Source organism: Xiphophorus couchianus, chromosome 18 (assembly GCF_001444195.1).
Source record: "Xiphophorus couchianus chromosome 18, X_couchianus-1.0, whole genome shotgun sequence".
Lineage (NCBI taxonomy): Eukaryota > Metazoa > Chordata > Actinopteri > Cyprinodontiformes > Poeciliidae > Xiphophorus > Xiphophorus couchianus.
Genome location: NC_040245.1, coordinates 13,384,600 through 13,412,583, shown reverse-complemented (window position 1 = coordinate 13,412,583; position 27,984 = coordinate 13,384,600). Strand labels below are relative to the sequence as shown.

Here is a 27,984-nt window from a genome sequence, read left to right as displayed (position 1 = left end):
TGCACAGTTCTGTTTTATTTCTGTATAAAGCATGAAAAGGAGGGCAGAACAATATTGAAAGACAAACTCTAAATGCAAAAGTAAAGTGATAATAGAGCAGTCTGCATGGCGAATGATCCATACGAAAGTTATCCATGGCAGCGCTAATGTATAATACGAATCCATTAGTAGGAAAGAGGCGAGCTCGGACCTAGACGATCTCTAGTAAATGATGAAGTTCTGATACAATTTCAATGCCTGCGAGTCCCATTAGATGCAACATGGTCAGTGCGCGCAGAGCCTTAAAGCATCCACAAGTCATCACTTTCCACATTAGACAGTGTGGGTTTGTCCGCAAAATGAGTCCCATCCACTTAGCTCACGAATTGTGGGAGAGGGTGTAAATCATGAGCCAACATTAAGGCATTCACATTTCACCAACAAGGCTTAGAAAGAAAGGGTGCCTACAGTGGAAAAATGAACTGGAGGCAATTTCTACTAATGATGCATGATGAATAATAAGTTAATCTATTCTAAGAATCACCAAATGAGAGTGGTGTTTTATATAGACATGCAGTAAAAGGTATTGATTTGCTACTCATGTCATTATGACTGGGACAACTTCCATGGGCCCATACGCTCCTGTTACATTACCACACTAAAACAACAAATCTGCCTGACACCTTTTAGCAGACATGGATACACTAAATTACCAGCCATCTTTGTCTGTATTCTGGGTTATGGATGAGAATTTAGGATTGTTGTGGCTCAGACTGAAGTTGATAAGGCATCGATAGGCATGACCAGGTAGGGCAGGGCAGGACTGAGTAAGATAGAAAGATTGCATCTTGAATGGCTGAGGGGAAGCTGAGCTGGGGGAGAATGACTCACCAGCTTGTAAAATGAGCCCACCATGGGATAAGAGAACCAGTGGTGGGCTAAAAGCAATTGAGAAAGAGTCAAACAATTGAATGGGAGGATTCATAAAGATCCCCTCGCTCTTCTCTTCATCTCTCGGGTGACATCACAGTGGGACCGGAGCCATCTCCCAGCCTCTGGCAGAGGATCAGTTCATTCATGAAGCCTGTGCTGCTGCCTCCACTCACAATGATGCAATGATACATAGAGAGCAGGCAACCAGACCCTATAAATAAGGGACAATATGCTTACTATCATGTGACTGGGCTATATATAGCCTAAGAGAGTTAAGTGGGTATGTGTCAGGGTGGGAAATAGAAAGTGGACAGTGAAAAAAACGTGAGAACGGTGTCTAAAAGGCTATTCAAAGGGATCTCTATAATGTGAAAGAGTCCATTTTCTGTGGTTAAGCTGCAACTTCCTGTGGGGATTGGGGTGAGTTGTGAGTTCAGGTGAGGGTCATTTTACAGTCACTGCCAAGGATTTCCTGGATATCCCAACATGCAGGAAGCCGCAACAGCAACACATAAAGGTGCAGAAAAAAAAGACAGAGGTTTGAGTCGATCAGACAAGACCTTATACTGCAATTGGTTTTCTGAGGCGGTCTACTCTACCTTCAATTGAACAGGGCTGGAAAGTGCTAACCAAGAGTGCCTTTGATGAAGATCCATATCTAGAACACCAATCTGGGAACAAGAGGTCATAGACCCTACTAGTATGAAGAGGGTCCATTCACCAGTGCAGGGTGATAAAGTGGCTACTGAGCGCTGTAGTCAAGTAAGAGGGGGAATAAGGGCCGGCTGTCTGATTTTAACAGGGCTTTTTGTTCAGTTAGCCAAGCTGTTTTCGATTTTCTATTTCAAAACTAAAAGACCAGGAATAGACGTGTAGGCAATGTGAAGAAGCCAGCCCAGACCCAGACTAAAACTTGCTTCAAAGCAGGACAATGATAGGCTAAGGCAATCCAAACCAGGAAAATCCCACCATCGTAGGCACCAGCACTGAAACACTAGTTTTATTCTACCATCATAACCACTGGCTTCTGGCTGCCCTCCCTGAAACACAAGCCTGCTGTGATGTTAGGGAGCTGTGAGAGATAGGACTGCTATTGCCGACATCTGTCTTTGGCCATCACAGTAAGAGCTGCCCAGGACCATCGCTGCCACAGACACATTGGCAACTGAAGCAGACATTAATAATTGAAATTGTGATGCATGCAATCATGTATAGGAGCTACACATTGCTTAATTAGAAATTTGCTTTAAACAGAGAGCATCTCCCAGATCCATACTGAACTGCCTTGAAAAAACAGCAGAACTTTAGATATGCCTCAAGTATTCAGGATTAGGCAATAGTTATGAATCTATTGCAAATACCTATTGCAAAAGTCTTAAGTTCTCCTTTAGTTCTAGGAGAAAAATGATAGTCAATATGGAAAAGATCTTAAAAGTGACTTAACAAAACTGACTATGATAATATATTGCCCTGGTCCAGGTTTCTAGGAAAAATAAAACTGCCAGACAAGCACAATAATGGAAATGGTAGGTGGTGGTAGTGCAGTCCTATATAGGCAAGCTACCCCAGGACCGACATCCCTCATTGGCTGTGTCCATCCCTGTTATAAACAGACATGGGATGCTCTGGAGGAACTGTTTAGGCATTAAACCAAACACACGACATATCTGACAAACAGTTTACTCTCCACGTTTAATTTTTTCCAACAAAACAGTGCCTGTCCCATTTTTAGTCCAGAGCAATGCATTCCACAGCCAGGTTTCTGATACAAGAGTGAATCATGTAAAACACTATAAAGCTCTGAATTCATGCTCACTGATGCCTTTACAATCAACCATTCTTTTGGTGCATATACATTTCAAAAAGCCTGGATCTAATTATACAGTACACCATGCATACATTAGAGGTTGTATGGTCTGCAGATGGACACTTGATAAATAAATTCCCACTAGACCACACTGTTTTCATGTTGCATGCCTCACATTCCACCTCTGTTTTACAATCGCTAATGTGCTTCTCACAGCTTTCTTGTTTTCCTCTAATGTGACCAAAAATGACTTGTGGTCTAAGCGGCAAAATGGTTTCAGCTCTGGATGATGAACTACTCTTCTATTTTAAGCTCAGTGTCGCCTCCATGGCTAATAGGAGCGTAAAACATGTACAAAAAAGTTGTCACGTCCCTTTATCTTAATAAGATAAGGAATGCGCAACACCTCAAACTTCACTGATTAAGAAGACGTAAACCAGAATTTGATATCATGAAATGTTAGTGTTTTACAAGATGAGATGGAATTGATTTCCAGCATGTGGGTAACAGTGTAGTTATGTAAACTCTCACACAAACTGACTTCTTTATCTGCCACTCTCCAGTTCTCTGCCTTTCTCTTAACACCACAAATCAAAACACACAGATGGGTTGTGACTCATTTCATCAAAGACTGACTGGACTTCAGGGATAGCGTGCTGCTTCATTAGACTATGTGACTGGTCATGAGAATAGCAATGACCATATCTTGTAAAATTCCATGCAGTGACTCACAATTTGCCCAGCACTACCTTGTAACCTTGTATAAAAAAATCAAAAGCTGTGCAACAGCACATGGAGTTTGTATAAATCAGGATATAAATAGTCAAATAAAAGTGATTTATTTTATATAAGAAAAACAAATGCTGATTTGACAATGAAAAAAGACAGATTGGTAAAAATTAAGTAATGACTCCAGTTTATGCTGCAGTGTCTCAAATGAAGACTTTAAACCTGTACCCAATTTCCAGTTCCATAGAATTATTAAAGTCCAGGTTATCATAAGGAATGAGAAATGTACCAATATTGAAGAGTGCACCAGCCTAAAAAACACAACCTTTCCATATCGTTTTGATTGGGTCAGTCATTCAATTAATATACCTTTCATGCTGTAAGCCTAATACACATAGAGTCTGTGGCTGTACCCCATTTATTCAGCTAATTACAGAACCAGACACAGACACAAAAAACAGCTGGCGTGCAGTAAAAAAGAAAAAAAAAAGCTAAGAAAATCTGGAGCATATGGTTTTAAAAATAAATTGTGATATGGCCTCATTGTGGACAGTTAGACACCTGTGTTGAAACAAACATTTTAGGTGCATTTATTTTGGATCTCTTTTTATTATTATTATTATTATTTTTTTTTTCACTGGGGAAACATTGTTCCAGAAAGGGGATGCATAAGACACACATAGTGTAAAACAAAGAAGGGGGTAAAGTAGAAAGCACTCAAGCCAATGTCTAGACTTTAAATTTTGTATCGAACTATGCCAGAATGGGTTCGGTAAGGCTGGTAATGTAAAGAGGCATGAGGGGGTAGCAAAAACTGTTCAAGCACAGTCAAACAGACTCACCATCGGAGAGCCAGTGGCGTGTGGTGCAGCAGGCGTCTAGTGCCGTGACTCAGGGATTACACGCTAGGAATGACTGGGGATGGGACGAAGTACGCTCACTAGGAACTCACAGTATCCCACATCAAGGAGTCGTGAGAAAAACTCATGTGGCCAACAGAAAGAAATGGAAACATTGGGGGGAGGTGGGAGAGAGGGGGCGGATCGCTTGAGGACTAGTGGGTGGGTAATTGACTATAGAGTTACAAAAAAACTCGTTTGTGCTAGACTTCCCCTACCCAAGTAATATATTTTTTATTTGGTTTGGTTTTTTTTATTTTTTTGTGAAAAGTGAGTCAATAAGATGGTGTAGGCAGAAGGCTTCCAGGAGATGCACTATATTTGGATTACTGTTCATTCAGACCATTTACTGCTATCAAACTGACCACACCTTGGCTGTTCTTTAAACCTTAAGATCCTGACTCTACATATGTTTATTATTTAGTAGAGTGCTGTATCTGCTACTGACACGCCTTTCTTTATGACTAAGCTTTATAAGCAAAAATTAAGGCGTGTAGTCACTAGAGAAGCATTGTGAAAGGACCTACGCAGCACACGGTTTTATGACAGATAACAGACTCAGTCAAGAAGCAATGAATGAAGCACTAACTAAATAGAGGGAATAACCTATTTCATAGATTTAATGTACAGCATGATAAGTAAAGAAAGACAAGGTCATTGTGGAAAAGCACAGACCTCCACTTCATGCTGGCCGGCACAGGGAGGCCAATTGTCAAAGTTAGCACATTCAAAACAGAAGGTCAAAACACAGTCTGGTCAAAGACTGTCTGATACAATTTTGGTGGTGTAATGAACTGATTTGAACAACTAAGGTTTGATTTTTGCAACCACATCAGCCTCAGCTTCACTTAAAATAAAGGAAATTATTTGCACTGCTTGGTGAGATTCACAGACAGAACACATGAAGAAGGGTTAGGATCACCCAAACAGTGTTTACACAGCTGCTAACAAGCCACACACCCTCAAATATTGCCATATATTACACTGTGCCACTGTAGTAGCGTTGACACAATACATGATAATAAAAATGGAACCTTATGCAACTCTCTGTCCTTGCTCCATAAAGCCGCAAAATGGGAATCTCCACAGAAAAGAAAGTCTGACGTAGTCCTGGAAATTATCTCTGTGGCATGGCTTGTATGTGCTTGTACTGCATGTGGCTGGCATGGAAGTAGATGCCATATAAGGCCTTGCTATATGAGCATCAGTGCTGCACTGCGTTGATCAGATAAAAGTGAGCCTCCCTTCAAGGTCTCTCCATGCGTCCATGCATGCCACCCAGCAGGGCATGCTCGGAAGCATTCCAGTCAGCCACTGAACCCCGAATTTCAGGTCTTATGAAACCAAGCAATCAAGTGGGAGAAAGCTGAAAAGTATGTCTCATCCTGTAAATGATTGGCAAGTCTTTTCATTAGCAACTGTATGAAATTTTGCTTGATTGTGCTGTACTCCTACAGAATACAGACCATCTTTTCAACGCCATCTCTGGAAAGCTAAGTTTTGTTATGGCTACACAAAGCTGTCAGTAGCAAAATATCATGGTCTGAGTAACCATGAAAAAAAAGTGTACTTTGCTGGGAATTACTCACTGTAGAGCTAGGGAGGAGGGGTGAGGGACAGCATAAGAGCTTGGGGAAACATTAGAAGCTGTGTTTGGTTGTACCTCTGACCCTGACGTTGTGTGAGCGCTTTGAAAGAAATTACCTCAGCTGGAGGGTGAGGACAGCCCCACGAAAGCCGACACTGGCATCACTTCCGTCACAAAAGAAAACAAATAGTATAGTAAGGTGGGCTGGAAACAGCCTAAGCATGATAGCAGGGTAAAAACATAAACACATATACCGTAAACTATGTTGATGCAGGTGTTTCGGAGAAAAGGTGACCGCTGCAGTTCTAACAGAGCAACAAAAAGTTCAGCAGAAACTTCCACTGCTTCTCAGTGGCAGTCCAGCACACCCTTTTAAAAAAATAAATAAATAAATAATTTAAATTCTGCCACTTGAACTCATCCTTACATTTTTTAGAAGCTTAAGGCTGAACTTGCCTTCAACTATGTTGCCGTAGACACTGGGAGTACATTTATCTTGTAAGCATAGTAACACCAAAAAGTAAACACAACTGTATATGTGGAGGCAGTTGGAGCAGTTTCACTTGGGTTTTGAACTCCTCCTTCGCAGGCTTGCTATGACCCGAGTGCACCGAAGTGAGAGTAAGAGGGGCCGAGCATTGTGAAATGGTTTTGCAAGATAGTGCTACGCTCTGGCAACATAACCACGCCTGTCAGCACATTTTTTGTGTTTGCAACGTATATGTGTTTTTAGGCTTTGCTCGGCAGGTATTGACAGCAGGGAGAAGCTGGTTATTGCGGTGAATCACTGCTCCTTTAGTCGGTCAACTCTGGCAATTAGTGTCAGATTTCCATAATGCATCGCTACTAGCTTGCTGCTCAGCTAACAGGACTCAAAATGCCACCTGAGGTGTGAACGGGCAGGGAAACTGATGTAGAAAAAAAGTGTAAAATGCAAATCAGTCAAACAAAAACTTTAAGAAGTGAAACCATACAATGTTTTAAAATCCAAAACGGCTCAAAACTGCGGCCAAACTCATCACTACTGCTTGTATAATCCCTCCAGTGAGCCAAGAGCTGGAGAGGCAAGCCTCAGCAGTGCAGATTCATCACCTCAGCCTGCCTCTCCTTTCGTCTGGATACTCTGTTTCAGCCTCTTAGGAGAAGGAGGAGGAGGTGAAGGTAGGGAGGACAGAAGAAAGGGAGGCAATGGAGAGAGGGGTTATTAGGGACCACTGATTGTCTCCAAGGTGAAAAGTCAAAGCTCTTCCCTGCGCGACATGGGATATGTAGAGATGGATAGGAGAAGAAGGGAATAAGTTGCACAACATAATCTAAAAGTACATAACTATGAACTAAATATGAGCAATGTCTCAATTAGAGCTCTAAGAATTCAGAATGGAAAAAAGTAAGATACACAAAAATGCAATGTTTCATTAACATATCACAGGTGATTTGTTATCACGTTTAAACTTATTTTAATCATAAGTAACTGATGCAAAGTGTTCGTAAAACTTTAAGATAATAGGGAATGCACGTTTAGGCTAATGTAAAGTTCATAGCCCAATGCATTCAATAACAATGACGTGAAACACGCATACAGTACGGTACAGCCTATTGCATGACTGTGAAGCCTCAGGCGTGACAGCATTTTTCTTTGCGTGTTCTCCAATATTGAGCAACAAAACAGTCTTGGTACATTAAAGGCGTTCAGGACGTTTTGTCCCCCCACTTTTAGCGCGTCTAATTGGTAAGAATGAACGCTGTGGTTTACTCATCAACGTAATCTGTCACCGGCCGGGTCGCCTTAGCTACGAGAAAAACGTCTAAGGAGTGATGTTAGTCCCGTGTTGACTGTCAAAGCGCTTAATAGGAGGAAGAGTTGTCTTACTCACCGTCCATCTTTTCAGCCTTAATGATCGTTAACGTCGGTTTCATATCGACAGCTGCCGTCATGATCATCAGATCAGCGTGGCTTGAAACAAAAAAAAAAATGCCGCGTTCCTTTTTTTTATTTTAACAGCTCCAAAAGAGGGTGGAAAAACTCAATAAGTGGGTAAAATCTTCTCCTCCTTTGGCGAATCTAATTCTATTCTCCTCACACTACAACACGATTAAGATTCTTTTACTCTAACTTATCTCGTTGTCTCTCTCACCGATGCATACACTCCCTCTTTTCCTCGTTCTTTCTTACTCACTCACTCACTCCTTCCTCTCTATCTCTAGCCATGGGCGTTACATATTGCACAGACCCGGAGCGCTACGACTGTCGAAGGGGGCGGTGTTTGAGGGGTTGACTTGCCAGTTGATTCACAATTCAATTACTATGTCCCACTCTTACTATCCCACCCTCCCACGTACACACACACAAAGACCCAATCACACCTCCTCATTTTGTAGTGTGAAAATACTCTTGCCAAGACCACAGAACGTAATTAAATGTATTACTCGTTCCCGAAATTTCCTCTTTTTCCAAGAATATGAAAACAGTTTGAAACGTGGGGCTCCATGTCGAGTGCCTTGAATAAGTTATTCATTATTTAGGCAAATCATTTTTAAACGACAGTACACAGAGTTTATTAAAAGGCTTTAATGCTTGGTTTTTTGAGCCATGATGTTTGGAGTCTGACTTCAGTAGAAACAAACTTCACAACTGCTGAAGGCCCTGGGGTCACTGAGACCATGTGAACTAACATGTCAGTTGTATTGTAAAAAAAAAAAAAAAGAAAAGCTTAATTTTGTCCTTTATTTATTGAAATTTATAATTCATTTATCCATTGTTAATAATAAGAATTCCAATTTATAATAAGAACCACAACTTTCATTGTTGGGAAATCATTGCATGCATGTTGTGAATGGTTGTACAACTCTGCAAGTATGTGGTTCTTGCAAATGCTACATTTGTTTACAAATGAAAGCAAATGTACAAATGTAATGTAAATGTACAAATGTAATGTCAGTCCTAACATTACATTTCTGACATGGCAAAGATGCCATAGTAACTGACATTACTATGGCAGGACTGACATTACTGTCACATTACTGACATTGCAGTCAAATATAGGTAAGGCTGATTGTAAAATTGTTAACAACTTGCACCTCATCACAAATAATGTTTATCAAAATAGTTCTTTATTTTAGTAAGGAATCATAGTTACTTTAACTTCATTGGTCACCCAAAGTGCATACTAGTACTCCTTCTTGCAGAAAACTGTTTTAGGGCGATGTTTCGCCGCCCACAGGTCTTGCAACTCTGAGGAGACAACATTATTACTCATATTAAAAACCGACACTTTGTCTCTAAATGGGAGCAAAAATAACACAGTAAATGGCCACAATGTAGTTACTCTCCACTGTGTTGTAAGCTTTATTCTTGCTAAAATTGTGACTGAAAACTAAATAATTTACATGGGTAAAATAGAAAAAGAATTCATGTTAAAGTATAGTTTCTTTCATTCAAAACATCTCTTTAAAGTCTTGGGCAGGCCCAGCCTTCCCCATAACTCACCCCCATAAACACTTCAGAGTATTTCCTGTTCACCTCATACGGATCAATAAAACCTGCCATGTCTATTTACTTCACATTACTGAATCAGTTAAAAGTGCCTAAAATGCAACTTCGCAAATAGATGCACACATCCATCTAGGTAAAGTTTAAAAATAGTCTAGTCTTTCTAACTTTTATTTTAATCTAACAATAAAATCTGCCAAAACAGGGCTGCTGTCACCATGATCATCAATGAAAATCCAGTTTCCTAAGGTAAACTGGGTGCTCTAGTTCTAATTTAGCCCCTTTTTATGAAGTTTTGTGCTTTCATATTGACAGTAATCAGGAACAATGGTCATGTCTTGCTGGAAATTAAATCAAAATCTTGTTCTGCCACTGAAAATGAACAATGACAAGAGAAAGATTGGGCTCTCCAGCCACAGTAAGTCTGTGCACAAGGCTCTGCCATTAGGGGCTATCTCCCATGGCAACAGAAACTCTAATAACAGATTCTAATATTATTGCTTTTAACAACAACAAGAAAATTGAATGTACAGGATAGACAAGGAATGATGCAAGTACTATCTATCTGACGTTCATTACTGAAATAATCTACATGGTTTCTACATAAGGTTCCTATTTTCTAAGCAACCAACCTCATTGTGACTGACAGCTTCCCCATTATTACAATACCTGTGCATGTGCCTTATGCATGTATTTCTAAATGGGATGATCTGGAAAGAGACAGGGGAGCCAGGATTATTGATCACATATGGATTTTTAAACTGGTGGTACTTCACTGGCTCCATTAGCCGCCCCGTATCAGGTTTCATTGGCATGATAGCAGTCTCATCTGAGAGGAGCACTAGTGGATTCTGTATTGAGAAGAGCTGCCTCACCAGAGGGGCTGAGGGTGAAAAAGAATGGAACAGTACCTCTCAATTCACATCAGCTAGCCTGACCATCACTCGCTTGCTCTTTCTGACTGAACCTCTTTGTTTTCTGTTAATGAACTCCCTTCATTTCTGTTCTTAGAAGGACATCCTGGGTTCCTTTGTGCCTGAGGGCAGCCATTTAAGGTTTAATGGCATTGCTGACTAACATTGAGTCTGGAGTCACTGTAGGACATTTTACTTTGGGCGTTCTTTTGGTTTTACTTACCGAAATCAGTTTAACTGCAGCAAAAAGCCAATTTAATTTCATTATCCGTTTTGCTCATTTTGTCCTTTTGCAAAAGGTTATAACAACTGATTCAGCATAAAATATAACAGTATAAAAGTAAACTACTTTTATCACAAATCCATTCTTTAGACCATAATTGATGTTATTAATGAGATATTTCAGGATATTTGAGGTGAGGCACTGGCAAAAGGTTAACCCTCCTGTTATGTTAGTTTCTAGGGTACAGCAAAAATGTCCGTGGGTCAATTTGACCCGGGGAGTGTTTAATCATGCAATAGTGTCAGAAACCAAAAAATTCCTCCAAAACATTTTTGTATCTGATTATTAACTCCAATACTAATCATTTCAATCAATATTTGTGCAATGATGTTTTTTTATTTCTCACAAATAAAGGATCAATGATGACAACTTACTCATTTGGACATAAACAATTTAATTTACATTTTTAATTTTTAAACCTAGACACAAAAAAACTATAATTTCCTTGAAATTGATCTTTGGTAAAAAAAAAATTTATATTACACTTTTATTTTTTTTAATGGGTGATCTTGAATTTGAGACACACATAATGTTCAGGGTCAAATTGACCCGCTGATTAAAATCCCGATAAATGAGTCATGCAGAGAGTATTTATGTTTTCCTCCACTTCTGCTGAATATCTACTCAGTGTGGGTGGAGTTTGTCTATGGGAACAGAAAAGATTCCCGTCGAAAGTTGCATGAACACCAGCTTTCTCGCAGTTTCCTAGTGAAGTAAAGAAAATAGTGAGAAAGTGGGCTTGTGTGTGTCAGGGTGTGCATGTAGGGGTGTGTTTGTGTGTGTGTATGGTGAAATATGGTTCATTGCTGCAAGGAAACATATAGAATTGGAAATTTTTTAATCTTTTTTTGCACTTTAACCTGACTGCCAGGTCAAATTGACCCGAACAGTATCTATGTAAAAAGTAGACGTAGGGGTTGGTACAAATGTGTAAAATTTATATGTAGAGTGCACCTATTAAGACAAACAGAAAAAGTTTCATGCAAAAAAAAATACTTCCAATATTTGAAAAAATGTTTTAAACTTCAAAATGGGTCAATTTGACCCGGAACATAACAGGAGGGTAAAAGCAGTTAACAGCGTACCAAAAGCAGTTTTTATTTATAAAACCAAATTATTTGCCGTCTAAAGGATGAAAGACTAGTCCAAGAGGAGCCAAAACTAAAACAGAGTTTTACCATCTTAAAACACTTTCAAACCCAAAATTCTCAAGTTTATTCTAATTCTATTTAATGAACCTTTAACACTTTGTCATCTTTGCATAGAATTAAACAACTAATTCATTTGTAGTTAGGGGTAAAGTAGTAACCTTTATAGCAGTAAATGTGAATGTCATTTTGATGATTATTCGACTGATTTACTCATCCATCTGGGAGTTATCCTGCATTGGATTTGTCCTTAAAATCATAGTTGAAAATTATGTTGTACCAAGTGTGTTCAAGTTGAGCTGAAAAACCAATGAGAGTCTGCAGTTGATTAGTTTCTAACTAGTATTAGCAATGCAAACCCCTTGCAATTTATTTCTCTTCATGTTATCTGAACAACAGGAACGTGCGGTCAGAGGAGGCAGAGCCTCACCTGTGATCATGGGAAAATAATATGATAAAATAATTTATATTGCTATTTTCACCCTGTGGTTTGTACTATAAAGTACCTATTTTTCATCTAGCTTAACAAATTCTGATAATTTGTTCTTCAAAAATCGCTGAATTTTCGCATTTTCCCATTCAAATGCTCAGAAGCGCAGCCGGTGAGGCAGCAGCGAGCTGAGCCTCACCTGGGATTGCGCAACCTCTCGCTAACTGCACTGGCTGCCATTCTATGGGAGCATGCTCCTCCTTTCTGTACGTCACCAATAAAATAACTAAAAGACATTTAATGTATGAACTGATGTTCTAGAATTTAGCTTATGTATATAATGTACAGTGTTTTTTGTCACCAATTGTGTGTGTAACGTGTTTTGTGTGCTGAGAAGTACGGTGGCCGACAGGTGCAAATGCGCAGCAAAAGAGAAAACATGCAAACAAACAAAAAACACGCGCACAAATTAAATGCGGCAAGCAAAAAGCGAATGAAATGCAGCAAACAAAAAGAGAGACGCAAACAAAAAAGAAGACACCCCCGAATGAAATGCAGCAAACAAAAAGAGACGCAAACAAAAAAGAAGACACCCCCGAATGAAATGCAGCAAACAAAAAAGAAAACACCCCCGAATGAAATGCAGCAAACAAAAAGTGTTGAAAACGGAAGTGCTCCAGACCACTAGGGGGAGTCAAAGAAAATAGTATTCATTTCTATGGGACCAGATGCAAGATTCAGAGAAAGAAATTTGAAAGAAAGTAAAGGTACGTATTACTATATTTCTTTTCAGATACGCCGTCTTTTATAATATTATAGAATAACAGAATAATTTATGGGTAGCGTGATAGACTTTGTGTCAGTCATACCGTTCTGGGCTCGGTCTCGACTCTTTGACTCCCCCTAGTGGTCTGGAGCACTTCCGTTTTCAACACTTTTTGTTTGCTGCATTTCATTCGGGGGTGTCTTCTTTTTTGTTTGCGTCTCTCTTTTTGTTTGCTGCATTTCATTCGGGGGTGTCTTCTTTTTTGTTTGCGTCTCTCTTTTTGTTTGCTGCATTTCATTCGCTTTTTGCTTGCCGCATTTAATTTGTGCGCGTGTTTTTTGTTTGTTTGCATGTTTTCTCTTTTGCTGCGCATTTGCACCTGTGGGCCACCGTAGAGAAGCGATCAGAAACGGCAGAGAACAGATTCGAGGTGAGGCAGGCAGTTCTCTTGCCTCATGGCAGGGGGCGCTCATGATCCCAGACATTGTGACTCCACAACTGCAGAGTAAGAGACAGTAACAGCAAGCTAGGCATACAGTAAAGTCAAATGCAGCGATATATTTTTAGTTTTCTCCTCGTACCACAGCAATCACTTATTTGTGTGGGAAATATTTCAGTGTTTTTTTTTTTTTGGTGGGGGGGCGGTTATTATTTGCTATGGCAACGAGTCTGCGCACACCTGCGCTGATACAGAGGGAGAAAGAAGTGGTTTTGAGTTGTACTTTAATGGTTTTTACCCTTTGCTCTGGAGCACAGCACGAAATTAATAATATCTACATGTCCAAGTTTGATTGAGTTAACGGAATTATTCTACGGCGGCAGCGCGGCTATGCATGACAGTCTTTTTGTCCGCATGCGCGAAATTTCCTTATGTAAACAATAACATGCAGGTGGTCTACATATCTGATTATAATTAAGTCAGTGCCTCACCAGCTATGAACGTCTTTTTGGGTAAGTGACAATTTCAAGTTTAATACAACAGTATTGCATTATAAACTGCAATGATGATTTTGAGATCTGATAAATTATGCTTGACTAGCCCTAAGCGTCATCCTGCGGAGTAATCAATCTGGATTTAGACTGAACGAAGACACCAAGTTGGTTATCTAGGGCAAGTGAGATATTAAGTGATTATATTCTTTAAACAGAACCTGTTTCATGCAATAATCTCAGATCCAATGACACTATAAACCCCTCATCTTTTGTTATTCCCAATGAATAGCAAAAGGGAAATATGCTCTTTATTATGAGGGGGGAAATAAGGAGCACAATCAACACTGGTTAAACACACAACAGCCAATTTTATATTAGTATAGGAAGTTTTTGTTCTAAGCAACTATTGTTAAAACAAACTGTGTCTTTTCCTGTCTAGTCAATGTGATTGTTAATTGTCTTCCAGTTAGAAAACAGACTTCCAGTGTGTGTACTAGACCTGTCTCCGATCAAAGAAGTTTGGTTTCAGCATTTCCTATCTTCACCTGGCAAATGCTGTTTCCATGGTTTTGACAGTTAGCAGGCTTCACTCATTTGTGCTGCAGCGCAGCAGCCACCGGCTAAAGCAGTTCTCTCTCTCTCTCATTGCTGCTTTCTGCCGCTACTGGCTGTCTCTCATTGGCACATCTGCGTTGCCTGCCTGTCTGTAATCCTTAGATGTAACCGTTGCACCTGCTGCTTTTCACAGAGTTAACGGAAAGGTTATTCGATTTAGAGCAATCCGTACAGCTGTCAAGTGATATTTGTGTTTGATGTTGGCACCCTCCTAGCAGGTTGCAAGGGTTAGTTCTGCTCAAAGTCTTTTGAGTTCTTTTCTCCCCACCGCCCTTCCTTTCTGTAAGACTGCTAAATGGTGATCCATATATAGGATTAAACTGAAACATGTCTCAGACAAAAGATAGAGTATGACGTGATGTGTTCGGTATGGCATGTGAATAGACATCATTTAGCATGTCATCAATCAGCCACTCATTTATAGCCACTCAAGCATGCACACAGACGGGTGATGGACACACACACCCCGACACACACTCATAGGGACAAAGAGAAAGAGGGCAGACAGTCAAACAGTAAAACAGTGGGGTCCTTGTGGCCGCTGTCTGGCAGCTCAGTCACAGCTCTATCTGTAGTGGGCTGCTGTGTGAAGGTGCCACAGGCTGGATGCACTCCTGCTGAGATCAGACACTCAGTTGAGAAAAGAGCCCTACACATGTGAGCGTGTGGCTGTGCTCGTGTACATCTCTTCCCTAGACCTCACATTCCAAACTATCTTCCGATAGCATGCGAGGGTGAGCGTGTCTGCTACTGAATAATGTGCATGTAAGTGCACTGGGAAAGTAGCGGGGGCCTCCCTGAACAAAGGCTCAGCTCTTTTCTGAACAATTAGCTTCGCTAAAAAGGACATCTCTTCCTCCATTAGTGGCACCACGTGCCCCCCATCACTCCATTGTGCTGATAATTCAATTATCCCCACCCCCCTCTGAGGCTCTTTGCCTCCCAGACTTCCCTCTCCCTGTCTTCCCCTCCCTCCTCACTTTTAGAAGCACACTTTGAGAAGAGCCTCGTCTACCTCAGAGCTAGAGGGTTATTTGGGAAGTATTTGTTTTTAATTTATTGTCCATTACAGTCAACAGTAACTCTCAAAGACATGGTACTATAAATCAGGCATACAGTAGCAGAATAGAAGCAGCTGATCTTGTTTTTGATAAACTGTCTTATTCCATTTGATAGATGACCTCAAGCTACCAGGGACTAATCTGGAGTCTTTTATGGAACAAATTTGTATTCACACAAATTCACACATATTCACAGAAACAATTTTTAAGTCACCCTCATTACACATAGTAGAGAATATCATCATGCCTTACGATTCATTCAAACAAAGGGGGAATCTCTCTAAGGCCTTATTAAAGTACCACCTTTCCTGATGAGCTGGCATCTGTTGCATCATGTCCCATCAATGATTGCGTAGCTTTTGGAACTGTGTGTTCTCTAGCTAAGCTCTGCAATGAGTCATTGCATTAGCAGAGGGAACTTACCACACAATACTTCCTAGAAATAAAACTTGCGGTACTCTGGAAAAGGGAAGACAGAATATGGCCTGTTTGGATGATTTTACAGAAAGAGTACATATTTAACACACCACTATATATTTTGTAAAACTGAAGTCAGTCTAGCAAAGCCTCACCCACTTGCATTTTGCTTCTTCAGGTAAAGAAAACAATTTCAAAGAAGCAACTGTTGACAAATATTGTGACTGTTTTAATCATTTGGAGACTCATATTGTTATTGAATGACTTCTTCTGTGTTGCTTCCCTATGTTGAGGTTTTCTCTCTCAACTGCAGTCAATTACATCACCTTAAAACTACTGTAGTTGTAGTTTGCTCATAATTAAAACCAATATAGGCTGATCCCATCCTTGCTGTCAGCCATAGCAAACAGTTTGTGACTTTTTGCAAACTAGATGTTAGATAGTAACTGCTAGCAACTTTTAATGAAAGCAGTAAAATTGTAATGAAAATAATGTGTCTGATTTAATTCAGCCTCGAGCCTCCAATTAGAATTAATCAGTTGGGTTGGATCGAGCTTGGACACAATGCCTGTGTTTGGTCTGAATTGGGTTAGATTTTTTAAAGTAACCTGATCACAGATTTCTGCTTCAGATATGGATCAAGAGAACGTTGTGAGGCTTGGAGTTCAGACCCCAGCAGGTGAAGCGCTCACAATTTAGCTGAGTTGTTTCATATTATCGTTTATACAGTATTGGGATCACAGTAAGTGGCGGAGAAAAAGATCGGTCATAAATAAATTCATTAAAACGTTTTTGTCAAAACAAATCTCATATTTTTACTTTTTTACAAAATATTGTTCATCTGAATCAGGAACTGGTTGTATTGCTGTATTCTTATTTTTCATTGCACAAGTTTTAAAGAAAAAAATAAAATCAGACTTAAAGAGGTAGGTCAGTCTTTCAGGCAGCGTTCATGACTAACACAGTCGCTAATCATTAGCAAAAGCAAACAGAAAAAATATGATTAGCTCATGACTTATTATTAACAAAATCACAGGAAATGGGTTGTAAAAGGAAAATGAGGAAAGGCTTTCTTTGATGTGTTACTTCTCTGAGCCTGTTTCAAGGAGGATAAGGATCCAGTGTAATGCTGCTTTACTAAATTCCACTTCTCACTCAGCAAACCCTAAAGCTAAAATCTACAAATGTTCCAGCTGGTAGAAACAGATTGTCTCTTTCCTCTGTTAATTGACTAGTCTGGGTGTTTACATCACACTGTGTGGTTCAAATATAGGACCAAGGAGCTATCCAACCCATTCCTCCACAGTTGTCTGTTGGTTTTCCGCGTTTCCACTCTTGTTTTGTTACATTGTTAGAGGGGGAAGTGTGCACTGGTCTGATTAGCATCACTGTTTCCTCCTTTCCCATAACCCCCCGGACCCCAGCAGGCTGCCTGTTTACTTTTAGAAATAAAAAATGGGCCTGCGCCCGTGAGGACGTCCCCCTCATCAGAGACGGGGCCCCCCTTTCCTCCCTCTTTCCCTCCACTCCTCTCCCCACCATCACCACCGCCAGAGCTCCACATCTCAGATCCTCCTCCTCTTCAATTCTCCTCCAACTGTCACTGTTGCAGTCCTGTGTCTTATCCCATTTCCTTATCCATCCTCGCTCCTAAAACTGTATTCCTCCCTCTCCCTTTTGCTCGATCCCCCACAAGTCCCCTCCTATTCCGACTGTCCAGCTGTCAAATCATATCAAATAAAACGCAGGCCAATGGTCCCTGAGAGGCAGATCACAGCTGTGGCTCCATGCACTAAATGTGAGTGCATGTTTAAATGTACACTGAACTCACAAGTGCCTGGGAGTGGATGCGTGTACTATCTGTGTGTGGGGGTGTGTGTGTGTTTCTGCTTTACTGAATGGAAGGATGCTGTAATACAATACTTGCCAGAGTGCAGGGTGTGAATTTAATGAATGAATACATAGAGTGTGCATCACTGGATGATGTTAGCAGGATGTACGCATATATGTAGGATATATCTGCGCCTGGATTTCAGTGAGACTGCACAGACAAACACACTTCATCTTCTTTTCTTTCATTCTTGTCTTCCCTTGCAGACACATATAAATAATTTCCAAAGTGGGAAGTTACAGCAGGTTCCCTTGGTGTAAGTGTTGGATGGTTGAAGAGTGGAGCTGTATAAACAGCACTATGGCATGGCTGTCGTCAGGAAGGAGTGTGTGTGACATTGGGCTCAGGGCCAAACATACAAAGTTTCTTTTTTCTTCTTTTTTCAACTTCTAACTCCGCCCCCCCTTTTCCCATCTGTTATGAACTGCTTCTTTCTCACACTGTCACATTTCATTTTACAAACACTTAATCTATTTGCAACGAGAAAAATAATATTAGATCCAAAATGTTAAACCTTTTAAGTAAAAGACCAACATGTTACGTGGAATCAAAACTATTCATGCATACATGTTCTGAGGCACGTATGCTGAAAGCTGCAAAAACACTTTGTCTCCTTGAAGACATGTTCTTTGGGCAAGACAAGGTGCTGTTAAATGTTTACATTTAAAGAGAGATTCGAACAGTTCAGCTTAGTTTGAATAAAACATGTGGGACTTGTAAGAATAATTTACTGTTTATTTTAATATTTGTGGTAGAGAGGGCAACATTAAAGTTATTCAGTTTAATTAACTTCTGTTTCATTTTTGATTGATGAATTTAGACTCTAAATTCATCCACCCTCTAAATTTTAGAGGAACCAGTCAGTCATTAGTTTCCTTACACAAAACATACAACAATGCACATAATTACTGCTAAAAACATGAGCAAAACTCTAATACACTGTTGCTGCAATTATTTAACAGTGAGCTTGGAGATCTTTTGGTCTGCCCTCTAATTTCTTGCAAAACTATTCATACCTTTTGAACCTCTTCCCATTTTGATCTGTTACAACACATTTTATGTGGTTTCGGTGTGAATGATCAGCATCATATCAGTATCAAATTATTCAAGCAGAAGGAAAAAGAATAGTTTTCAAACTGCATTTTGATTCAGCCCCCATATTACTCAGGTACTCCTTAAATAATAGCCAGTGCAATCAATTGGTCTTGCCAAGTCAACCTAGATAGGCAACTTAGTCTACCTGTGTGTAATTTAAACCTCATTAAGAATGCAGGTGTTTTGTTACCTAAAATATATGTTAAATAACATATGTGAACAAATAGCATTATGAAGACCAAGGAACACAGAAGGTCAGGGATATGGTTTAAAACAGGGTTACATTATATAGCGGTATATAAATAATATCTCAAGCTCTGAACATGTTATACCAATTTGTTGGTTCAATTTGTACAGTTTGTAATGTGACAGGTTGGGGAAGGAGAAGTCAAGACACTTGGAGGAGCAGTAATGATCCACAGTTTGGCTTGGAGCTTGTGTCGATAAGACAACTATTAGTCGTGCAAAAAAAAAAAAAAAGCCATTGCTGAAAGAATGCAGTAAGACGTCCTACTTGAAGCGTGCCAAAGATCATAGGGAACAAACAAGACATGTGGAAGAAGATGCTCTGCTCAGATAAGACTAAAGTTCAGCTTTTTGGCCAACGTGTGCAGATGACTAATGCTGAATGTCACCCTATACACTCCACCTCGTGGTGAAACAGAGGTTGAAGCATCATACTATAGACAAACTTTTCTTCAGCAGGTGCAGGGAAGCTGGTCAGAGTTGGTGATAAGATGGAGCAACACGCATATGGGATAAACATTTAGTAAAAACTAGGCACTGCAGCCGACTTGAGATTGAGGGAGAGGTTCCCCTTTGAGCAGGACAAGAACTCTAAAACTCAATTCCTTTGCCTGGAATGGTTTAGACATGTTTCAGAATTATGTAGTCGAACTCCAGACTGACATACAATTAAAATTTAAACATTCAGTCTATTTATGTATTTATTTATTTATTTATGTATTTATTTTTTACGTTTGAAAACTGTTCTTTGCGTTAAGATAAAACACATTGGAGTTTATAGTTGCATGAAAAAAAAAAACTAAAACCAGTATGAAAACTGTTATCTGGCACTGTATTTGGAAAAAGAAAGAGCTTTTTTAAGAGTTTGAGAGAAATGAGTCAAAGCAACGGCTCAGCATGTGGAGACTGTGTCAGAGGTTTTTAGCTGCTTTTGAGGTTAACAGCAACTCATAACGGCCTGCGCCTGTAGCAGAAACCTCACTAACTCTGTGTGACACCCCTGCGTAGATGTAAATGACTTGAGTATCTCCAGGTGTCTAAAAATGTTTAAAACGTGGTCTGCTTTGATTTGAGTGGCGGACGACAGCAAATAAAAGGTCAACGTACTGCCATTTTTTTCCACTTAGCTGCAATGTTTACGTCAACAGTTTAGTGCTGGGAGGAATGAAGCAAACGCTCCAAAGGAGTGTGTCTCTGGCAACAAACATCAGCAAATCCCATCAAATCCTCACTCCCTCTCATGCAGTCACAAATATGCATACACACACATTTGGTTACTTAGCCCCCCCAACTCCTTCCTCGAACTCAACCTCCCTTCACTACCACCTCTCCTGGGACCAAACTTGAGGCTTGGGAAAAAGATGGCCGCCCTTTGGCCCCCTGTCTTGCCCCCTTGCATCCAGCACAGGGAGGTGACGGAAGAAAGCTTGTGTCCCCCAGGCACCCCACCCTCCTTCCATGGCGTGCATCCCAGTCCACCAGCATCAATCACTTTTGAGGACTACAAGAGGCCAGAGTCAAACACAGGGAAATGCACTGGAAAGAATGTTCTAGCTTAAAATAAAACTGATTTGAAAAACAATTAAATAAAATCTAGAATGAGAGGAGAGGGGACAGTAAATATTCAGGGAATGTCTCTGTCCCCAGAAATACAACAGGAGGGAGACAGGACAAACAGAGGAACTGAAGGGCGAGGGAGGGCGTCTGGTAAAGGCATTGCCCTCAGGGTCGGCATAACCATCGTCCCTTGTGCAGCAGATCAGGAAGAGCAGGCCAAGCTGAGACTTCACATGTGTGTTCAAGTGAAAGTTTGCTTGTGTAGCTAGTTTTGTGGAGAAGGAAATCTGTTTACCTCAGAACTCAGCCGGACTGAATCTTCACATGTTAGATTCAGGATGGAATTTAGGCTTAAGATGAGTTCTGAGTTTACAGGAAACTGTTAAGGTCTCCATGATTTTATTTGTTCACTTATCTTCTCTAAGAAACCAAAGCCACTTTCACAGAACACCTGGATTTATACTGAGAATAAACTCTACACAGATGGAGTCTATCTACATCTTTGACTACCTTTGGAGGTAATTGGCTGCACAGGATTTTATTTAAGAGTATTAGGTAAGGGGATTGACTATGAATGTACAGCACAGAAAGAAGTCTTAAAAACATTATCATTTTCATTTAACAATTATTTGCTGTCTTGTATTGGTTTACCACATTAAATCCCAATAAAATACATTTAATTTAATCATTCTAACATGACAGAATGTGCAAAGTGTAAACATAAAGGATTGAAGGAGCTGTCTCCTTATTTCTTACCTGTGGGACACATGTTATGCCCTTCTGGGACCTCCTGAAGGGCTATTTCATGTGGATGAATTGGCTGTGAGGGGTAAAACTGCTGCTGGGGGTGAACCACACCTGGGAGCTGGTTTTGAGGGCCCATTGCCACTCCTCCACTTTGTCTCTGGAGACAAACAGAGAACACATGTTCCACAGTTAACTTGCATTCATATATGTTTAGTGCTGTATAATTAATCTGCACAGGACAGTTGTTGAAGAACAAATTCTGCTCTCTTTCTAGTGTACACATATATTTTGTTGTTTTGACAGCTGTCAAAATGTACAATAGTTATTAATTTGATTCTGAATGTATCTTATGGCAACATATTTGACATTGTTTTGTTACAATCCATGTGTCATCTTGGAGTTGTCAACCTTAACATAAAGAAATCTGTCTGGTGGCTTTTACTTATAAAGTAAGCTTAGATTTTGAAAGAAGCATTTTTTCTTTGTTTTCATGTACAGATAAGCCTTGCATCTAAATTTGACTCATCGGGTTTATCTTTGCTGTGTGTGTTTTATTTTGTTTATGCAGCAGCTTATCATGGAAACATTCATGCAAGAAGCTGAACCAGATGAAGGGGGAGTCTAAAGTCAGCACTTGACGCAGGAGCCTAAGGAGATACTGGATTCTGTTTGGATACAGAAAGTGCAGGGAGGGAAATAGCCATTAGGCCATTTTAGCTATTTATTTAATTATTATTATTTTTACATTTTGGAATGATAAGTAGAAGACTAATGTAGTCTGTGTTTCCATTTTTAGTATATGGGCATAATACCAAACATGTTTCATGTTTAAACTTCTCCATAACGTGTCTCACTACTGGGACATTTATTTATTTCACGTTTGCAATGCAAGAAAACTAACCACAATGCAAGCCTTCCAAATGTTGTTTGTCATTTATGTGTCTGACAGCCTGGCAGACAGAGTGATCTGATAAGCAGCCTCTGTTTAGGCCAAGCAGCATTTATCATCCAGGTTCACGGATGGCTAATGTGGTCAGAGGATCGGGGAGGGCAGCTCTGAGAGATTTGCATGGAGCGCTGTTATCTTCTATCGAGATTGTCAGCAAGTGGGGTAAGTTAGATAGGCACGGAAGGAGCTACATGGGAGATTTCTAGATTACACAAAGATAGACATGATAAAATCAAACCTGAAATATCTCTTGATCAGTGTGAGTGTAGATCAGCTTTCAAGCAGCAGTTTATGTCAGTTTGAAAACATTTTTTTACCTTAATTTACATACAGAATAGTCCACAGTTCTGTATGTAACTGTATGTAACATTCACAAAAACATTTGTGAATGTTTTGCTACTCCTATCTGCTTTATTTCCATAAAGTACCACAAGTTTTTCTTCTTTTAAATCTAGCCAAATCTTTGGCTAGATTTTCCACTAACAAAGCAATTCTTACATATTTAGCACATTTGTTCATAATTACTAACTGTATTGTGCTTGTTCCAGGTCCACTTCAAGACAGTGTCTTTCTGTAAAGTCTTGTGATTCACGACCCACTGTTCTACCCGTGTCAAACTATTTAGAATCAAACTTGTGTATCTCTATGGAGATACAAAGCTTTGAGAGAGTAACTTTTCAGCATCACCTATTCATGCAACTGGCATTGTAGCATCTCCAGCAGGCCAGACTGACTTGAACTTTAGTGAAAATGCCTAGAACTTCTGGGGCTTGAATGTAGCAATTTGGTGTCAACATTTTGGTTTCATTTTGTTATTCAACAAGTTCTCATTGATATTTTTATTATATTATTATGGTCTCAGTAATTTGTTCCTCACCTTCCTGTATTTACTCACATTTACTGAGCATCGTGTACTCTAATGCTATTATTACTGCCCCTGCAAATTCAAGGTGAGAAGAATACACAAGTTAACAATTCCAAGTTACAAAGTATTCTTCATGAGCCAGTTGGTGCCACTATGCAAATTTGCCTTATGCAAGTCTGAGGTATTATTATGAGTTTTAGATGAGTGGATGTGTGCGTAAGCTTTAACTTAGTTGGATCTGTATTTGGGGATCTTATTTCAAATATTTATGGAAGCCATTCTTAAAATTTCCTGGGTTGGGTAATAAAGACACTACTCAGACACTAACAATACTTTAAAACATCTTACATACTTTAAAGCATTTATATGTGGTAGCATTTTAGGTCCTTGGTAGTAAAAATGAAACACTGAAAGAGTGAGAGACAATTTATAAATGTTGTGCAGGGCAGCTTCACCTCTGTCAGACTCCCCCAGTGCAGCTGTTGTAACAATCCAGTGACTTCCCACCATCAAGGTGTGAATGTGTACCTGAACGGGTGAATGACTGAATGTAGTGTGAAACGCTTTGGGGTACTCTGGACTTGATAAAGTGCTATACAATTGTAGGCCATGTGCCATTTGAAACATTGCATTTGGGCCCATTTTATTGGGATTGAAGCATACCATGAGTGGCCAAATAAAATATAATAGTTTGTAATAATCCTAAAAAAATGTTTTTGTTACCAAAATAACATTACTGAAAGCTCTTTTCTCATAGAAGACAGGTGGAAACTGAGTATATTGTGCCATAAAGAACACTGTGTATATCTTAGAGAAGCAATTACGACTGCAATTTCTTAAACAAAGATTTCAAACTAATCCGTTAATCCGACTTAGTTTCTCCTCTTTCAGGTCAATTGAATTGTAAAAACAAATTTTATTTGTCCCATTGCAACTTAAATCTTTATCTGTTAAATTATGGAATGTTTTATAAATGTTTTGAAATTTAGAAGTTTACATACATTTCCTTAAAATACACTTCTCAAAATACTTTATTAAAATGTTGACCCATTCTTCTTGACAGAACTGTTTTAACTTGAGTCAGGTTTGAGTCAGGTATCTTACTTACACACACCTCTTCAGATGTGCCAATGCATATGCATATCTCAGAAGAATGTATGATGGCTACTTCAATATTGATTTTGTTGTGTTTTAACCAATTTTCTACAAATCTGGTACAATGCTTAAGGTCATTGATATATTGGAAGAACCATTGGTGTCTGACGTGTCACACGTCACAACGATCATGTGTTCTCTCAATTAAAATTCACACAATAAATTATTACAATAAACTTTTGCTAAAAATGCCTAAGCATTTTACAAGTAAAATAAGCTATGAGTTTCCACAACTTATGTTTGTCTCTAGGTCTTTGGGATCCTTCATTGCAAACATGAACTACAACACACATATGGCCTGGTGCTTTTTTTTTTTTGCTAAAATTTATGTAAATTCAAGAGAACAAAGCTGCCAAAGTGACATGGCATCACCTTTCGACCAAGCAACTGTGGTATACAGTCTTCTCAATTTCAAAGGCAAGCCTCACCACCTGAGCCAATTAGGAACTCTGTAGCTGCATCCTTCCGTATTGTCTATCAGACCAGGGAGGGGTTGCCATTTGCATGTAACCTCAGTCTATTATCCTAATGTGCTGGTGCTCTGCATACAAATGGAGGCATTTATTTTGCCGCTCCTTGGCCTTCACCCTTCAAATGCTCACCTGACAGGAATTCAAATGTTCCCACCTACCACTGTCTCTGACTCTGTGTTCGGTGCTCTCATTTCGGAGGTTGGAAGAAGCCTCAGTGCTCTTCCAAACAGATTGATGGCTTTGCAGGGGAAAGGTGTCTGCCGACAGGGATTGTCTGATTGTTTAGAGGCAATGTCAGAGGCCTGCAGGTCTCATGATTTACAATATTACTTGCTAAATAGGAGCGCATGTTGCAGGGTGGTTGTGCAACCTGGGGGGAAAGCTGTCTTATTCAACAACTGTTTCCTAATTGTAAGTGAAATCCTGAGGAACAATCTGCACAAACAGAAACAGTATTATTGCAATGTTGATGGATTAAGCTCTTCAGAAAGTGTGTGCACCTTATGTACTGATGGAATCCAGAATTGCTAAGCACACAGACAGCGACTTCTGCACACATTCTTGCAACGTGAGCTCCTGACATGCGTACACACATGCACCCCCCCCAGACTTCAACCCCACTTTCTGCAAGCCAGCTGCGTGGTAGGTAGCCCTAACACAGACATAATTTACGACGGAGATCCTACCGTTGCGCCCAGACGGTCACGGGGGTGAAGAGCTGGGTAGGAAGAAACTGGATCCATGTAGTAACTCATCACGGACGCTGCGGACAGAAGAAGCAGGGCCTGCTGAATGGATCAACATTCAAACAGCCCAGGCAGGGTGGGATGAGCTATCTGTCACACATTGTTTACACTTGGTGTGTACAATTATGTAGAATTTGCTGTGTCTGTGAGTGGGGTTTTAAGGGAGGGTGAATAGCAAAAGTCTGAACTAGGTCTCAGTCAGCTCCAACCTCAGCTAAACAAAGCTGCTCAGCTTTGTTTAGCTGAAGCTTCAAAAGTTTAAAAATAATACACATATACACATGCATATACAGTATGTATATAACTGGATCTTTATTTAAGTAAATGATGTAAATGATTCCATCCTCTACAAATCTGACAATCCCATCACTTCCCCCTGTCGCTTTCCTTTCCTATTATGCTATCACCTCCTTTCATCAAACTCAAATCTTCTTCCTCCTGCTCTTCCCCCTCCTCCTCTCTTCCCCTTTTCCTCTCCTCCTGCTCCTCCTCAACCCGCTCCCACACATTCTACTTCTCACTTAACTAGATGCGAAGCTGCAGGATTAGTACACTAGAGGGGAAGCGGTGTATACGGGCAGTAGCATTCTGCAACACAGGTCCCCATCTTCCTCACATTCATATGCTAAGCAATTTGGCATTTCTAGTCTGTGTGGCAGCTGCTGACAGACTCCTCAGTGTTCAATGTCTGCAGATGTTCAGCAGCTCAAAAAGAGTCAGATGCGCTTGTTTCAGAGGAGAGGGGTGGGAGGAGGGATGTCCATACACAGAGTGAATAAAACTCAAATCAGTTCTGCCATTCACCTTGTTTTTTTATAAGTTTTTTTTCCTTTTTTTTTTTATCTAGGCAGCCTTCAAAAAAAAAAAAAAAATCACATATATGTGTTAGAAGGTTTGTTGTGTACAGTAGATTTGTTGTTATATATGGGAAATTAGAAAAAAAAAAGTTGAACAGAAAATTCAGTCAATATCTATTTCTTCACACACACACACGCCCACGTACCCCTCCCACCACACACATATATATAAACAAAAAACAAACACATCTACGAAGATATGAAACAAGCAGAAAGTAAACCACCTTAGTTGCAAAAAAAAAAAAAAAAAAAGACCGCTTCACATCAATGCATCAGAATTCCTGTCGGGAGAAACTAAAACTTTACAGGCAGCACTTTTCGTCGCGCCCAGACAAAAGCCTCATTCAGTCAGTCACGTTTAGTTTAAGAGTACAAAACTTCTCACTTACCGATTGTAGTGCGCAAAGTTTCCTGCGAAGCCAGAAGTGCTGGGCAGCTAAGAATGACAGCTGAGCGGCGGACTGCAGAGATGCTGTACCTGCTCGGAGCGAGTCCCGCAGAGGAAGGAATATAATGCACGTTTCAAGTCCCTCCCTCAATCGCACGGTGATTCTCTCCAAATCCTAGTTTTCCTCTGTGTGGAGCAGTCTCTGGACTTTACATGCAGCCAAAGTACAGGTGGAATCTTTCACAACGCCTTGGATAGACGACGGGAGATTACAGATTATTCTGTATTTCTACAGCCCTGCAGCTCCAAAACATTTACAGGTGCACCCCAATAAGTTGTGTAACAAAAAAAACATCAATATGTGCAGTTCTTTTAAAAGTAACCCCTATTCATTACAGATGTTCAGTACACAGGTCTGATCCATTACAAGTATTTATTTCTGTTCATTTTGGTGATAGACATACTTTTCCTTTTCAGTTTTTTTTTTTTTTTATCTAGGCAGATTAAAAAGAAATCTGCCTAGATTATACAAATTTTAACATTGTATGAGGTCAAAGAAAGGATTTCTCTTCAGAAGATTTATGTTGTGGCATCATCATAGATTACACAATCACAAACAAGACACTTGACATAACAGTTGTCCCACAGTCTGACAGCGAGGAAAACCACAAAAGGTAATTTTGAACAAAACTAGCTGAAGTGAAGTTTAGCTTATGAAACCCTCTGGACAGAAAGGGTACACAAGCAACAAAGACGACACTTTATTTTTTGGTCAGCCCATCATGCTTTTGATATTGCCTTGAATCTAGGTGTGTAATAATTGCACCTCAACCTTAGTTTGCACTTTATGAATCTCCACTGAGCTCTGGACTGGAGCTTGCACCGCAATCCTCCCAAGGCTGCAAACACTGAAATTTGGCTAATAGGAAGATAATCCACAAAAGGTCACAACTAAAGAAGCTGTCTGTTCAAATGGAGAAGCACACAAAGATAATAATTGTAAAGTTAAGTGGAAGGCAAAAG

General features: G+C 39.9%; 1 protein-coding gene across 6 annotated transcripts in view; it reads right to left on the bottom strand.

Annotated features, from left to right (window-relative positions):
* ets1 (v-ets avian erythroblastosis virus E26 oncogene homolog 1) overlaps nt 1-27,065 on the bottom strand; it is a 43,320-nt gene extending 16,255 nt beyond the window's left edge. For 2 of the 6 annotated variants that reach the window (XM_028045511.1, XM_028045508.1), the window contains exons 1-3: nt 26,963-27,065; nt 25,657-25,758; nt 21,538-21,685 (exon numbers count right to left, since the gene is read on the bottom strand). In XM_028045511.1, coding sequence (XP_027901312.1) covers nt 21,538-21,685; nt 25,657-25,725 — 217 coding nt within the window. In that variant the 5' untranslated portion in view covers nt 25,726-25,758; nt 26,963-27,065. Of the gene's footprint in view, nt 1-7,809; nt 8,136-21,537; nt 21,686-25,656; nt 25,759-26,699; nt 26,716-26,962 lie in introns of those variants that run through there. The other 4 variants (XM_028045509.1, XM_028045512.1, XM_028045510.1 and 1 more) reach the window with 4 other exon arrangements.
* Between the last annotated feature and the right edge of the window lie 919 nt (nt 27,066-27,984).